Source organism: Anabrus simplex, chromosome 13, assembly GCF_040414725.1.
Source record: "Anabrus simplex isolate iqAnaSimp1 chromosome 13, ASM4041472v1, whole genome shotgun sequence".
In the NCBI taxonomy this organism is placed as follows: domain Eukaryota; kingdom Metazoa; phylum Arthropoda; class Insecta; order Orthoptera; family Tettigoniidae; genus Anabrus; species Anabrus simplex.
Genome location: NC_090277.1, coordinates 105,951,012 through 105,966,423, shown reverse-complemented (window position 1 = coordinate 105,966,423; position 15,412 = coordinate 105,951,012). Strand labels below are relative to the sequence as shown.

At 39.9% G+C, this 15,412-nt stretch overlaps 1 protein-coding gene across 2 annotated transcripts in view; it reads right to left on the bottom strand.

Annotated features, from left to right (window-relative positions):
* Positions 1-15,412, bottom strand: part of LOC136884913 (exportin-4) — a 194,185-nt gene that overhangs the window by 173,235 nt on the left and 5,538 nt on the right. For both annotated transcript variants that reach the window (XM_067157224.2, XM_067157225.2), the window contains exons 2-3: positions 7,036-7,141; positions 2,615-2,787 (exon numbers count right to left, since the gene is read on the bottom strand). In XM_067157224.2, coding sequence (XP_067013325.2) covers positions 2,615-2,787; positions 7,036-7,141 — 279 coding nt within the window. The remainder of the gene's footprint in view (positions 1-2,614; positions 2,788-7,035; positions 7,142-15,412) is intronic.

Genomic DNA, 15,412 nt, shown 5'->3' with positions numbered 1-15,412 from the left:
TCCGAGCGTGTAGTGTTTTCTGATATTTTGTGTAGTTGCTCTTACCTTCCCCCTTTACTGTATTTGTGCTTTGTTTTGTGTAACCACCGTAATGTAGGTTACAGCTTCATTAAGTTACAGAGCTGCAAAATGATGGCTTCAGTATCTAGCACAAGATGCTACATTTCAATGCGCGCAAACTAGCAATTAAAGGAGGAATTAGCTGTTCGGATCTGAAAGTGAGCTGGGGTTGGATCCGTAGATTCAAGACCCGAAAAGGACTGTGTCTGCAAAGGAGAACATCTCTCTGCCAAAGAATGCCAAGCGATTTCAGTGCAAAATCATAGATTTTTATCGCCATGTAATAGCAATGTGGAAGTAAAACAATTACCTCTTATCTCTAATTGGCAATGCAGATCAAACCCCAATAAACTTCGACATGCCATTCAACAAGAAGGGAGAATCTAGCTTGCTTGGATGTACAACTGGGTATGGAAAAACAGCGTTGCACTGTTATGCTAGCAATAACCGCAAACTGCCACTGTACGTTATTTTCAAAAGAAAACAGTGCCTAAAGCAAAGTTTCCCAAAGGTATTGATGTACAGATTCAAGAGAAAGGTTGGACTGAAACAGCTCTTGTCCAGGACTGGGTCTGTACTGTGTGGGGAGCACGGCCAAGGGCACTGTTTCGACATCCAGCAATGCTAGTGTGGGACAGTTCCCATGGACATTTGGTGGAAGACACGAAGAAACGTCTTCATGAAATGAAAACTGATCTCGCTGCAATTCCTGCTGGACTCGCACATTGTCTACAGTCCTTAGATGTTTCGGTCAACAAGCCCTTCAAGGACAACATACGTAAATTGTACGCCGAATGGAGGGCAGAAGTAAAACATGAGTTGACGCCATCAGGCAAGATAAAGAGCCTGTCAGTTGAAATTGTGTGTGATTGGGTTATGCGGGCATGGGTTATGGTTTCGATACACGTTATTGTGAAGAGTTTCTTGAAGACGGGCATCGCAAATTCGTTTGACGGAAGTCATGATGATGCAGTATGGGATGGTGACCAGAATGATGCCCACAAGAATTGCTCAGAAACTGAAGGCAGTAAGTATGCCAGTTGTCTCGTTTCAATAGACTAATGAAAATTTTACGTTTTCTTGGGGAATACGAACATTTGCACACAAATCCCCGCATATATCATGCCACCGAAAATGTTCACACTTTTGTCAAAAAAGTGTGGGTTATATGCGAGCAAAAACAGTAACTTAAGGTTGACAATGGACTTAAAATTTAAAATTCGAAGACCCGGGAAAACTCCTTGAGAAAAACCAAAGTTGAAGTTAATTCTTAAACAAAAAGTTGTTGAGGCATTGTAGGCCAGGAAAACTCCTTGAGAAAACCCGAAGTTGAAGTTAATTCTTAAACAAAAATTTGTTGAGGCATTGTAGGGAGTCTGTAATAGAAAAAGAAGGAAATTTTAAAGACGAGAGAAAACCTTGTGAACGTGCAGTGATATGGTATTGAAAAACATTCAAAATGCTTACCTCCCAGCCGATACCATTTAACCTTAGTTGAGTTAATGCCAATACGGGACAAAAATGATATTTATAAGTTGTCTACTCTAATTTGTTTGTCATATTACCTTGGTCTACCCCTACCGTTCTTACCACCTACACTTCTCTCAAAAACCAAATGAAGAGATCTTTGGTGTCTTAAGATGTGTGCTATCATACTACCTCATCTTCTGCTCAAATTTCCACAAATATTTTTTTTTAGAAGTATTTTTACGTCGCACTGACACGGATAGGTCTTATGGCGACAATGGGATAGGAAAAGGCTAGGAGTGGGAAGGACGCAGCTGTGGCCTCAAGTAAGGTGACAGCCCCAGGATTTGCCTGGAGTGAAAATCGTAAACCACGGAAAACCAACTTCAGGGCTGCCGACAGTGGGGTTCGAACCCACTCTCTCCCGAATACTGGCCACATTTAAGCGACTGCAGCTACCGAGCTCAGTTTTCCATAAATCGTTCTCCTCTCACTGATATGATCTATCCATCTCGCCTTCAACATTCTTATGTAACACCACACTTCAAAAGCTTCTATCCTCTATCTTTCTAGGATAGTAAGCATAGACTATTGTGATGAGCACTGACTTATTGCCATCTTGACACCAATAATCCGTTCACTATGCCGGTCATAGGAGCCTACCAGCTGCCCTATTTTCTTATTCATTATTAAACCAACTCTTGCATTTCCTCCGTTTGATTTTGTATTGATAATTCTGCAGCCACCTGACCAAAAATCCTCCGCGTCCTGCCAAAGTACTTCACTTATACCAACTACATCTAAATTTAGTCTATCCATTTACCTCTTTAGATTTTCTATCTTACCACAACGATTCAAACTTCTAACATTCCACGCTCCAACACATGTCAGTATTCATCTTCCCGATGATTGCCCCCTCTCCAGAATATTTTACCAAGGAAAAAAAGCCATCATCAGTACATTCATTCATACATTCAACGAGAGCTGTTTGTCCTCAGAAGTTCAACCCAAGGTTATTTAACAGAACATATCTGTTTGGTCTTTTCTATCATCCCTAAAAGTTACATCTGGTAGGAAGTTCACTAACCTGCAGGATTCTCTGGCGTACAAAGACTGGAATATCTCTGTGCAGAATGTACTGCAGTAGGTACTGGCGTAAGGTAAGTAAATCTGTCTCCTGGAGTAGAGACCATTCTCTGATGAGAGCATCTTTGAGAAGGCTAGCTGCTTCAAACAGCACCTGAGGCACGGAGCTGGTCTCTGGAACAAAATACAGGAGAATGTTTGACAACAGTACTGGGGAAAACTGTATTGAATTTCTACCTTGTCAACCACCACATTGCCACGACAAGCACTTGGGAATTTCACGATAAGCTGTCAGATGTGTTGCTGTGTGTCCCAGACTTCACTGACAATCCATATAATATATTCTCAGTAAAAGCTATTTAAAACATTATGCTTGTATCCGCCTTGTCAATACACAGACATTCAGACATTAATAGTGACATGGAATTAATGCATTCGACCAAATCAAAAAAAGGGGGGGGGGGGTAAACTCATGAACAGTTTGGAAAATTTAGAAATTTATCCTGCACAGAAAAGTAATTATGATTTGAGTTGAAATTAAAATGTTACAGATGAAAATCCATTATAAAATCGATCATATATTCATTTACGAAAGAAAAGAAAAAAGAAGAAAAAGATAATATTTGAAGATCTTGAGAATATTTGAGAAGAAATCTCATTTAACATTATCTTAATATTGACTTCTTTATATGTTAGTGGTTTCCTAATGCACCATTAATAACTGTTTATTCAATGATATAAATAGTGATATAATAGTTCTTTAGAATTAGATTAAATAAATGAAAATTATTACTCTGTTTTACTCACTGATGCTGTAATTATATAAAATCTCTGTTTTGACTTTGATGATTGAAATAAGTTTGTATGATCTCTGATGAAGGGGAACGTATGATTTTTCATGAATAAATAAGGTTCATTAACAGAAAGTGTACTCACAAGGCGGAACTATTTTAACCCTAGAATAACTGTCAAATATTCGACATGTTCATATTTCATTACGTAATTTCCTCAATTCTTCAAAAGATGTCTACGTTTTTTCATTCTCCGTGTCCATAGCAGCCGTAAGTTCAAGTTTCATTCATATTTACAACCTCTTTGGATGCAATTTCATGGAAATAAATGAGTGAAGTTTCCCGACCATCTGTTTGAGCACCGGGCAAGTTAGCCGTGTGCGGCTGTGAGCTTGCATCCGGGAGATAGTAGGTTCGAATCCCACTATCGGCAGCCCTGAAAATGGTTTTCCGTGGTTTCCCATTTTCACACCAGGCAAATGCTGGGGCTGTACCTTAATTAAGGCCACGGCCGCTTCCTTCCAACTCCTAGGCCTTTCCTATCCCATTGTCGCCATAAGACCTATCTGTGTCGGCGCGACGTAAAGCCCCCAGCAAAAAAAAAAAAAATCTGTTTGAGCACCATTGCTGTAGTGTTTGTGAACAAACGCTCACAGGATCTGCTTCGCTACTCTATTTCATTTTATTTCGTAGACTTCCATTCGGTGTGAGTTATTTACTTCTGTACATATCTTGTTATTTGATTGATTATATACATTTTTAGTACAGAGTGTGTCTAAATATGGGATCTTCATTACGGAAAATTAGTGATGAAGTATGGCGAAATTTGTTAGAAGATGCAATTGCCAGATATGACTTTGAGAATGAGATTCTGAGTCGGATCTGGAATGTGTATTAACTATTTCTTCGCATCAAATATCAGAAAGCGAAAGTGATGACGAGCCTGCCACACCACAACCTATAGTAACAATGTGGTCTAAGATCTAAGCAAGAAATGCCAATACATTTTTCCTAATAGTTTAAAGAATATACCCCTCAGAACCATTAAACTTTTGCTAGTGCATTGCAGGTACATTATTGAAAATCTGTATATCTCAGTTTGTGACATTTTCGGTTTTGTGTACATATGATCAAAAGTTTTATCATCATTCTGAATTTAAGATTTACACTTTTTGAACAAATTATACATATTTTTCTAGTCAAAACATTTATGCAATTTCATGTCAACATGACAATCCTCCGTGTATTAGCTTTACATAGATATATAAAACTTTCCAGATTTACTTCATTCACTGTGGATATATATATTTTTTTATTTAGATAAGTAAAAGCTGCCAAACAGGGCTGCCACCATTAAATTTAACATTACCACTTCTAGAGTTAAATAGTTTTTAATGAGATTATACAAGTAAAAAAAAAAAAAAACCACACACACACACAAAAGCACCTATTATGGTCAAATTTATCAACAATACATACATAATATACATTAACACTCTCAGGACTAAGCCCATAATTTGTACCTGTACCCAGAAACCAAGCAATTTTAATCTTTCAAAAACTTCCTCCTCTGTACCAACTCAATGAATCTTCACTTGTGATACACCACCTGAAAAGTGCTGTCTTCTACATTTACCTCCCACTTATTGCACTTATATATTCTGAATAGTGTATAGGCATCAAAATTTTCTTTATCACTGTGTAAACTAAACAAATACAGAGTAATTTTGACCTATTTGTTACTCTGGGAATCTTAAAAGCAGATTATGAAAGTATTCATCATCATGATCATCTTCATCCATCACCATTTTCCAGCTCCAGTTTCCCGGGTGTAGTGTACAAGCGCTCGCCACTTCCTTCTGTCAAAGTAGTTTCTGTTCCTCTATGTCCTCCCACTTGGCATTCCTCTTGCTGATCTCCGATTTCACGGTGTCTATCCATCTATTCCTTAGTCTCCCATCTGGCCTCTCCCTTTTCACTTCTCTGTCAAAGTAATTCCTTGCTGATCTTGCTCCGTCCATCCTCATAACATGTCCGAAACATTGTAGCCTGCGTCTTCCTAAAAACTCGGTAACAGCATACATGCCAACTTTCAAAAGTAAAAAATCAGGAGAAATTTGGCAGCAAATCGCAACGTATTACGAAACATCACTGATGGCAGAATATGTACTAATTCATTACAATTCAATACATCAACAACTCTATTTGGCCTACATATTGTATATATTGTTCATTGTTTATATGTGAATACTAAATACTGGACATACCTGAAATTTAGGAACATGTGACTTCTCATCCTTCAACATGCTGATCACATTACGACTAATTGTTGTTCAATATACACTTGGAACTAAAATTTTTGCTCAAAGCACTTGCCTTGCTGAACTGATTTTAAGGTTAAACGTTTCTCCAAAGTTTGTTCGGACAGCAAGGATCTGACCGTGGATTTGAGCGTGTCAAAAATTATCCACTGCTGAAAATTGAAACCTAAAATTCCACCACGCTTCAATCTACATTATTAAGACCTATGTCACGCGTGTGACATCACCTCGTGAGCGTCAAAACCTATCTGAAAACAGCTGACTGCTTAACACTCACCCCCTCACACCCTCAATCGCGTCATAAAGCTGCAGCTCCCGAAAGTTCAACAGATCTTCACCATGACTTCCGTGATTTGCTTGAAGATGAAAAATTGTTTTTGACACGCTCAACGACATTGCGCTTAAGGAATCATCGCAAACGTTTTCATAAACATTTCAGAAAAAGTAAACTAACAAATACAATGTGGGAATTACAAAGAAGAGCTATGAGGAAGGCTGACAGAGTACGCAAAGTGTAGCACCGGTCCCCTTCAACAGCTAAGCAGACGGGCAGGTGCGGGGACCAGAAGGAGGGATGAGGGAAGGAGGTGCAGAGGTGTGGCACGAGGCAGGTTTAGCATTGGCCAGCAGGTACTCACCTCTGTTTGCGCAGAACTTGAAATGCCGCAGCTTTTAGCCCCTTAGTTAATGCCCTAATGAATGTCGGCACCCAAAATTGATGTCAACATCTTTGTTACGTGTACCTCAATGGATTTTCCAAGTTTCATCGCAATCGGAGACTTAACCATTGCTGATGTTCCCTCGTTAGCCCAGCTACAATAAAAGAAGGAACACACTTTCACAGAATAAAAACTGCCGGTTAACTATTTTTGGTCAGAATGGCCAGAAGAGATAAGATGGTATCTACAAAGACTGAAGTCAAACAGAAAGGAATTCCAACAACAGATCACTTCTGCAGATTTTTTAATTTTACAAGTTTAATGTCAACCTAAGAGAATGGTGTCAAGAGGTATAGAGATAGGTTACCAGCCAATGTACGAAGTAGCCCTAGGAAGAAAGGAAGAAAAATATGTTCTAAGTTTTGTACAATTGGCCAAATTAATTAAAAATCAAACAAAAAACTATTCACCAAAACTGTGAGCATGCTGTGCTGTCCTTCCCGCCTCTCCATTTGATTTCTGCCATTATGTGGCCAACTGGAAGGAAAACTGAACCAGAGTACTTTGAAGGTCCAGCCATTTCAAATTCATATCTCCTACCTGGCACTACAAGAGAATACAACAAGCAGTATTTACCTGCGGTTTACTTACCTAGTATATGTTTGCAGAGTGCATATGGCGCTTTGGTTTTTCTGAAATTCAAGAAAATTGATTCTGCTTCATGGCGTTGCTGTGAGGTAACCACTGTTGGAGGAGCCTGGGAGACAAATACAACATCTTGTTATTATTTTGTCAAATAATTTTTATAATAATAGTTACTCATTTTACATCTCTCTAAGTACTTTTACCATTTTTGGAGACACTGAGATGTCAGAATTTTGTCCTGCAGGAGTTCTTTTACGTGCCCGTAAATCTACAGACGTGAGGCTGTTGTATTTGAACATCTTAAAATACTACTGGACTGAACAAGGGTTGAACCAAGAATCAGAGCAACTTGGGCTCACCAGCTGAAATGGCACACCCCTCCAAGACCCTGCTTAAGACTCTCGAACTGATGAACCCAAATGGGATAAACTCTGCAAACGCACACAAGTTAACCACCCACAAACTGACATTATACTGTTGTGACTTTTAGATCTGAGGCTGTGAAAGGCTGTTTTTTGGGAATTGTATCTCCAAGGGCAGCACACTTTTTTTAAAATGGAGAACACACATCTCTTTTTGCTAACATGGCGGGAGGGCGTCGCAGATCTGCTGCTGCTAAGCAGAATCTTGGAGGGGGCGTGCCAATCCAATCCAACTGATGAGCCCAAATGAAATATCTGGGTTAAACTCTGCCACACTTTTTTGCTATATATATGGCGTATGGTGGGGGATAATCCGAAAATTTGTGTAACATCACAAGACAAAATGTGTGACTAAGGGGAAGATAGCGGCGGGTCGACATGTAGTGTTCCAAGTGCTCCGTATTTTCTTGTTGTTTATAGTGGTGGAAATAACAAAGTGATCTTTAATGGTGTGGTGTTCAGTGAGTGTCCTAGCAGTTCAATCCTCCAAGAGAACTTGCTAATTCTGAAAAATTGTAAAATATCGTGCTTAACATGGTGCGCCAGTGAAAATGTGTACGTGACCGCTGATACTGGCAGTGCGCTTCAAGCGAGGCGCAGGGTTGCCAGACCACCCTCTTCAACATTTCACCTCATTCTCCTTACCATAGCTGCGTGTGGAGATGTAGAAACAAATCCAGGACCTCCGAACAGAAATGTGAGTAACATAGAATGTCATATTTGCTGTTCTAAGGGCCGCATCAATCAGCTGTACGTGAAGTGTGTGTCGTGTGAAATGTTGACGCATAAGACCTGCGCGAAAATCTCTCCATCTGATTACCATAAAATTAAACGTGGCTTTTCGTCTTGGCAGTGCTGGAAGTGTTGTCTCCCGGTACCATCGGACTCGTTCTTCGAAGTTCCAGACAAAGTAAATTATGTAAATAACTCTGTAAATAGTAATGACTCAGTTACCAGTGTGCAGGGCTCCCGAAACATCACCATTCTCTCATTTAATGCCCGTAGTATAATGGGTTATAGGAGACAGCAGGAGATAAGAACATCACTGGCAAGTATTGAACCATCAATCGTGTCTGTGAAACGTGGTTGAGCAGTGCTACTTACGACGGTGAAGTATTTCCACAACCATACTTGTTATTCAGGAAGGATAGAACCTGGACATCTGGAGGGGGTGTTCTCCTCGCTATACGACCGGAATTACAACCAATCCGACTTGGATACTTGGACACTGACAGTGAAGCTCTATGGGTAGAGGTGACATGTAGGGGCAACAAATTCTTGATAGGTAGCATATATCGGGCTCCGAAATCCAAGCCCTGTATAAATGAAGGATTACTGGAATCTCTAAGACGAATGCAACTCATTCAGCACAAGTACAATGCCGTCTACCTCACAAGCGACTTTAATCTGGGCATAATATGGACCCGTGATTCCGCTCCCATCCCTGGAAATCCATTGGCAGACACATTCCTAACCGCGTTCTACGATCTCTTTCTAGAACAGCTTGTTTTAGAAGCAACATGTATCACCAAAACATCCCATTCTATATTAGATCTATTTCTCACCAATCATCCTTCCTCAGTATTTCAAGTTGAAGTCATACCCGGCTTCAGTGATCACCACGCCATTCAAGCGACTCTAGCTACCCTAGATTGCAGAAAACCTGTCAAAAACAAATCCAGGCCTCAATATAACTTCAGGAAAGCTGACTGGAAATCCCTCTCCACCTTACTACTGAATCACCTACCTACTCCAACCTCCTTATCGACCTGTGACGTAGACTCTTTGTGGCTCGCCTGGAAAAATACATTTTTCTGGTGCGTTGACCAAACTGTACTGAAATGCACTTTAAAAAGAGAGAAGAAAGCCCCGTGGATTAAGAGAGAACTTTTGAAGTTAATAAGGAAACGGAACAATCTATACAAAAAGTGGAAACAGTGCCAAACGGAACAAGCGTGGGAAAAGTACAAATCCGCACGCAAAGACACTAAGAATAGGATCAAGGAGGCTTACGATCAGTACATTCACAAGGCTTGCTCAAATACCAAAGAGCTGTGGAAGCTACTAAAAAGGAACTGTAGCAGCGCTGCACCAAGCTCCTTCAAGCTAACGGGAAATCCATCTCCACGCCCGCAGACAATGCCTCAGCCTTCAGTGACAAATTTAAAGAGAATTTCTCCCAGGCACAATCAGCTGGGGACATGTATATAACCAACACACCCGTATCACCCGTCCCTCTCACCAGCCTCTACTTCTCGGAACTTGAGGTACTAGCAAGTTTGAAGAGGATTCGACCCCATGCGGCGAGCGGCCCTGATGAAATACCCAGCCGTATACTCCGTGACTGCGCTGAGTCACTGGCACCATCTCTCTGCGAACTATTCAACCTGTCGCTTCACTGTGGATCACTACCCCAAGATTGGAAGTGTGCTGATGTAGTTCCGATTTTCAAGAAAGGGGACAAAGCACTCATTGACAACTATCGGCCAGTGTCTCTCACATCCCACGTATGTAAATGTATAGAACGACTGGTAGCCTCTAATATACGGGAATACTTCCGGGAAGGTAATCTGCTAAGTGAAAGCCAGCACAGTTTTCTTCCAGGAAGATCCTGTAATACTTTATTAACAAAGGTTATTGATGAGTGGCAGTTCTCTCTGGAGAAATCTAAAATTGTTCAGGTTGACTGCGTGGCTTTGGACTGGGCTAAAGCTTTTGATCAAATCCCTCATGAACGACTTTTGTTAAAATTAAGACAGATGAATGTTAGGGGAAGTGTACTGGCATAGTTGCGGTCATTTCTCGAGGGTCAAACACAACGTGTTGTGTTTGATGGAGTTCGATCATCGACCGTTAAAGTAACCTCAGGAGTATGTCAAGGCACCGTCCTCGGACCTTTATTATTTAATGCATTTGTCTCTGATTTACCTAAATGTGTGACCTCAACCATAGCTCAGTACGCTGATGACACTGTAATGTACAGGGATATACAATGTGCAGATGATTGTCTGAAGTTACAGTCGGATTTGGACACTATCGCAGTGTGGTGTTACGTCAACGGTCTCAGCATTAATGCTGGCAAATGTAAATACATTAGGTTAAGTAGGTCTCGACACCCAGTAGAATGTATATATAAAACATTAATAATGTACATATTGAGCGAGTTAAAACTATGCATTTGTTAGGAATAACCATTTCTGAACAACTAAAATGGAACGCACAAACAGAGGAAGTGAGATGCAAAGCTGCCAGGGTGCTCGGTTTTATGCACAGAAGCCTCCGTGGGTGCAAGTTGAATGCTATACGGACGGCTTACCTGACACTAGTGAGACCTATACTAACGTCTGGTCTACCTGCTTGGCACCCTACCACTGCAGCTAACCTTCACAAACTAGAAGGAATCCAACGTCGCGCTGAACGACTAATTAACAAGAACAGCTGCCCGTCTTCCCTCCCGTCCATTGCCTCCTTATGTAAACAAAGCGACATCACCTTCTTATACAAGTCCCTCACAGGGGCCATTCACCTTTCACCATTCCCTCGACTCTCCTTATCTTACAGCTCCGTCCGTAGAGGCAAACGGGTGTGTCTTATACCCCCCTTTGCGCGAACTGAGTCCTACAAACTAGGTTTCTTTGCTCGTTCAGCGCGGTTTTGGAACGATCTACCCGCCAACATTAAATGTAGAAATGTAAATATAGTTAAATGTTATGTTAGGAAGCACATACGGTGAGAAAATGCATGCGAATATGTGGAAGAATGAACGAGGGAGTGAAAGGTTGTATGAATGAGAAATATGTATATATTAGGCTATACTTTGTTACTTTACCTGTAAATAGTGTATATGGCTGTTTTACTTTAGGATTTAGGTAATTATTTCAAAGGTCAGGGGGCACTACATGTAGGGGGCTTGTCCTTTTCCCCTGGCCTTCCACAGATACTGTAAAGGTTTATGGTAAATAAATAATGAATGAATGAATGACGGAAGTGTAACCATAGCAACCGTGCAGGCAGTGATGTAAGATATGGATGAATGTTCACACAATATTACCTCGCAACCGTGCAGGCTATATCATACGGCTGGTTGCCATCTGAAATTAGCAGCCATTGTTGGATGTTCATGACCACGAGACATACTGTACATATTATAACTCATTTTCGCAAAGGGAAAAGTGGTGGGTTTTTTGTCTTCTTTAGCAGGCTAGCAATAGGGAACATGCATGATCCAGGGTGTTATTTTAAAATGTGCTAATCTGATTCAAAATTTCATGCAGAATTCAAAAATTTGATCAGAATGTAGAAATAATAACTCCAAACATGACAAAAATACAAATTTAAGCACAAAATGTCACATGACGCAAGTACACGCTCTTACTGGTCTGATGTCATCATACACATAGTATGCTGTGAGAAATAGGATACACTTCATGTATTTCTACTTTATGTTAGTGTCTGGTATAGCTACATTCAATGTCTATGTATTGTGTAATAATCTGACTGTTATATTTTTGACTTCAAATTAATCCTGTGCAGATAGTGAGGCAGAAACTTATAAATGGTGTATAGTTCCGATGTGCACTAAAACATCGCACACTACCCCAAACAAATTGCTTATAAATGTGCTAAAGGACCCTAGAACTTGGAACAAATGGATTTTGTTGAGCCGGAGAAATGTGGGTGATATATCGGAAACGTCTATAGTTTAGCCTATAGCAGTGAAGCTCATTTTAATGTAAGTTGAATTTGTTTGAATTTTCAATCACTTTTCCATCTCAGCTGTTCTAGTGGTAGAACTTTAAATTTTAATGTATGATGCTTTAATTAAATGCTTCAATTACATCTTGGAACATGAAAGTAATTAACAGTGCATAAGTTAGTTCTGATTATTAAAGTATTCTCCAAACCTAACCCAAGTTTTGGGTGATCCAGGTCAAAGTAATAAATCAAAGGGTTTATGAATCAAATTGACAGCTCAAATTATACCAATTTATCTTGGCATGCGACAGTTATTTATTTTGTTGCCATTGATGCTTTCACAGCCCGTACTTATAGACATGATATAGGCTTTTGGGCTTATGCTGTATCAAGAAAATAAGGTGAAATTCTTAATATTTTGCAGAAAACTTTGCTCTGCATCATTAAAAGAGAATCTCAACTGTCCACGAGAAAGGCTTCTAAAACAATGGGGTTTGAATTTAGACATTACCCAATAGAAGTGGAAATGGTACGTTCATTCGTCACCAGATGGCTCCCCGGACATGGTACAGCGCTAGCATTCGAAGCGGAAGCTGACGGAACCATCAGAATCAGTCTGAGAGGGTCACATAGCATAACAGTCGTACGCCCATATGAAGGTATGAGATTGACACAAGCCTGGAACGTACGAATTTGGAAAACATCTAAATGAAATAACAATAGTGAAGGGACAGGGAGGGGAACTACCTACATAAATCCTTAATGGCTGGCAACCAGGTATTACTTAAATGATGGCCACGTTGAAATTGTTAGGATTTCTATGTATGTCCACAGCTTCCTGTATAATCCTGGACCTGTAGTGTCTAGTGTGAATAAGAGGTCGAGCATCTTGGAACATGATATCATGACCCGACAATAGAGCATGCTCAGCTATTGCTGATTTGTCTGGCTGGTCGAGATGAATATTACGTTCACGTTCCTTGATACGAGTACCAATGGACCAGCATGTTTGGCCAATGTATACCTTATTGCAAGTACAGGGAATTTTGTATACCCCAGGATGTAAAAGTGGGGACAATTTGTCCCTGGTTTTACCCAGACTGTGAGTAATTTTTTGATGGTGCCAAACACGTTTTTTTTATTGTGGTTGCGGAGGAGCTCGGCAATTCGATCTGTGGTGTTATGAATGTAAGGCAGGTAGGCAGTTCCCTTCACTTCTTTCTTCTGTGAGCTCTGCTTGGTCGTTTCTCTGGGATGCACGGTTCTATGAATCTGCAAATCACTGTAACCATTACCCTTGAACGTGACTTTGAGTGTGTCAATCTCCACCTGGATATTTAATGGCTCACAAATTTGTCTCGCCCTCTTGGTGACAAACTGTTCCCTTCCCTGTCCCTTCAATACTGTTATTTTGTTTCAGTGTTTTCCAAATTTGTACGTTTCTCATCACCAGATGTTTCATTCCAGGCTTGTGTCAATGTCATACCTTCATATGGGCGTATGCCTGTTATGTTATGTGACCCTCTCAGACTGATTCTGATGGTTCCAACAGCTTCCGCTTCGAACGCTAGCGCTGTTCCGTGTCAGGGGAACCATCTAGTGACGAATGAATGTACCGTTTTCACTTCTATTGGGTAACATCTAAATTCAAACCTCATTGTTTTAGAAGCCTTTCTCGTGGACAGTTGAGACTGTAACCCACCCTTTTGGAGCTGGTCACATTAATTTAAAGCACATGTAAATCAAGGTAATAATCAAGGTAATAAACCTGAAGAAACATATGTCAACCGATAAGACACCAATTATAACATCGCAAGTTTCGAAAACATACACATAACTAGAAGCAAAGATAACCGGGGTTACCAACATGACAACTAGAGAACGGATGTGGGAAGTGGACCGGGATCCCTAAGAGGATGTGATCTTACATGACGTTGTAGGGAAAAAGACGTGCGAGCGGTTACCCTTCAGTCTGCATTTACTAACAAATAAGGAATTTTTAACATAGCTGAATAACAGCAATATAAAATAAAGTAACATGATCAATAAAGAAAAACAAAGGTGAATCGAACCGTGAGGTTCCTATCCATGGTTCTTCAGAAAACCAAAATTGTAATAAAATATTAAGATAACATTTAAGTAAATGAGATCACCTTCTGCAATTAAAATTCACAAGGAAAATTTAACAGAGAATATAAAATCAATTACAACAATCTTACAAGGAAAACAGAAAAGGAGCTTTACAGATTATTACATATAATTTACAAGGAAAATTGACAAAGGAATTTAAAATTTAATGCAGAGGCCTTTAGAGTTGCTGCCTTCCTAATATACATCAGCGAGAGACACGTAGCTTCAAACAGCATACACTAAATTGACGCAGGACTACGGGAGGCAACCCCAGATGGAAAATTAAATTTTACATTACACAATTAAAAAGGTTAATAACAGGGAATTGCCTCCAAAAGAAAGGATATTCCTAGCTGATGAACTAAGGCATTACAAAACAAAACGGCGAAAAATAGGGTCTAAGGTAAACTCCGAAGCAAATAAATTTACTTAAAATTCGAGAAAAGGATACATGCTTACCCTGAGGTGACAGGACCACACTCAAAGTGTGTCCAACCGTAAGGACGTACGAAAAACAAACACGCAGACAAGAGACCTGCTCCTACCGAGGAGCCAAAGGCCGGAAATTGAGAAACATGCAAACAGCCAATCAGGGAAGCTTACTATGATTTGACCCAAAATTTTCACCAACGAAGAAGGTCATTATTCCGACCAATTAAAAGAAATTACCAAATATGGACAACAAATTCTGAAGGTTTCGATTGTGGAACGCAGCAATTTTGTTATCGAAGCCTCCACGTGGCAAATACAGGGTGATACAAAAGGTTGTTTAACAGATTGCAAGTTACAACAAGCACAACTACCGGAGATCTCCAATACCAAACTAATTCCTTCCACCAACACTCATAATGATTAAATAAATATAATTAAATGTCTTTTTTATGAGTCCTGAAAATCCCATTAATATTTTTACATAAATTCACAAACAAACAAAATTTCTTTGACTTCCTCGAAAATGTCTTTGAATGTTCCTTAGTATTTTAATAGCGATTTCACAAAATTTTAGCATAATGACAAGACAAGAATGAAATGATCACATCCACATTATGAACTTCTCACCAGTGGTGACAGAGATTTTCTTTTGATGATGCAGAGCAAAGTTTTCTGCAAAACGTAAAGAATTTCACCTTATTTTC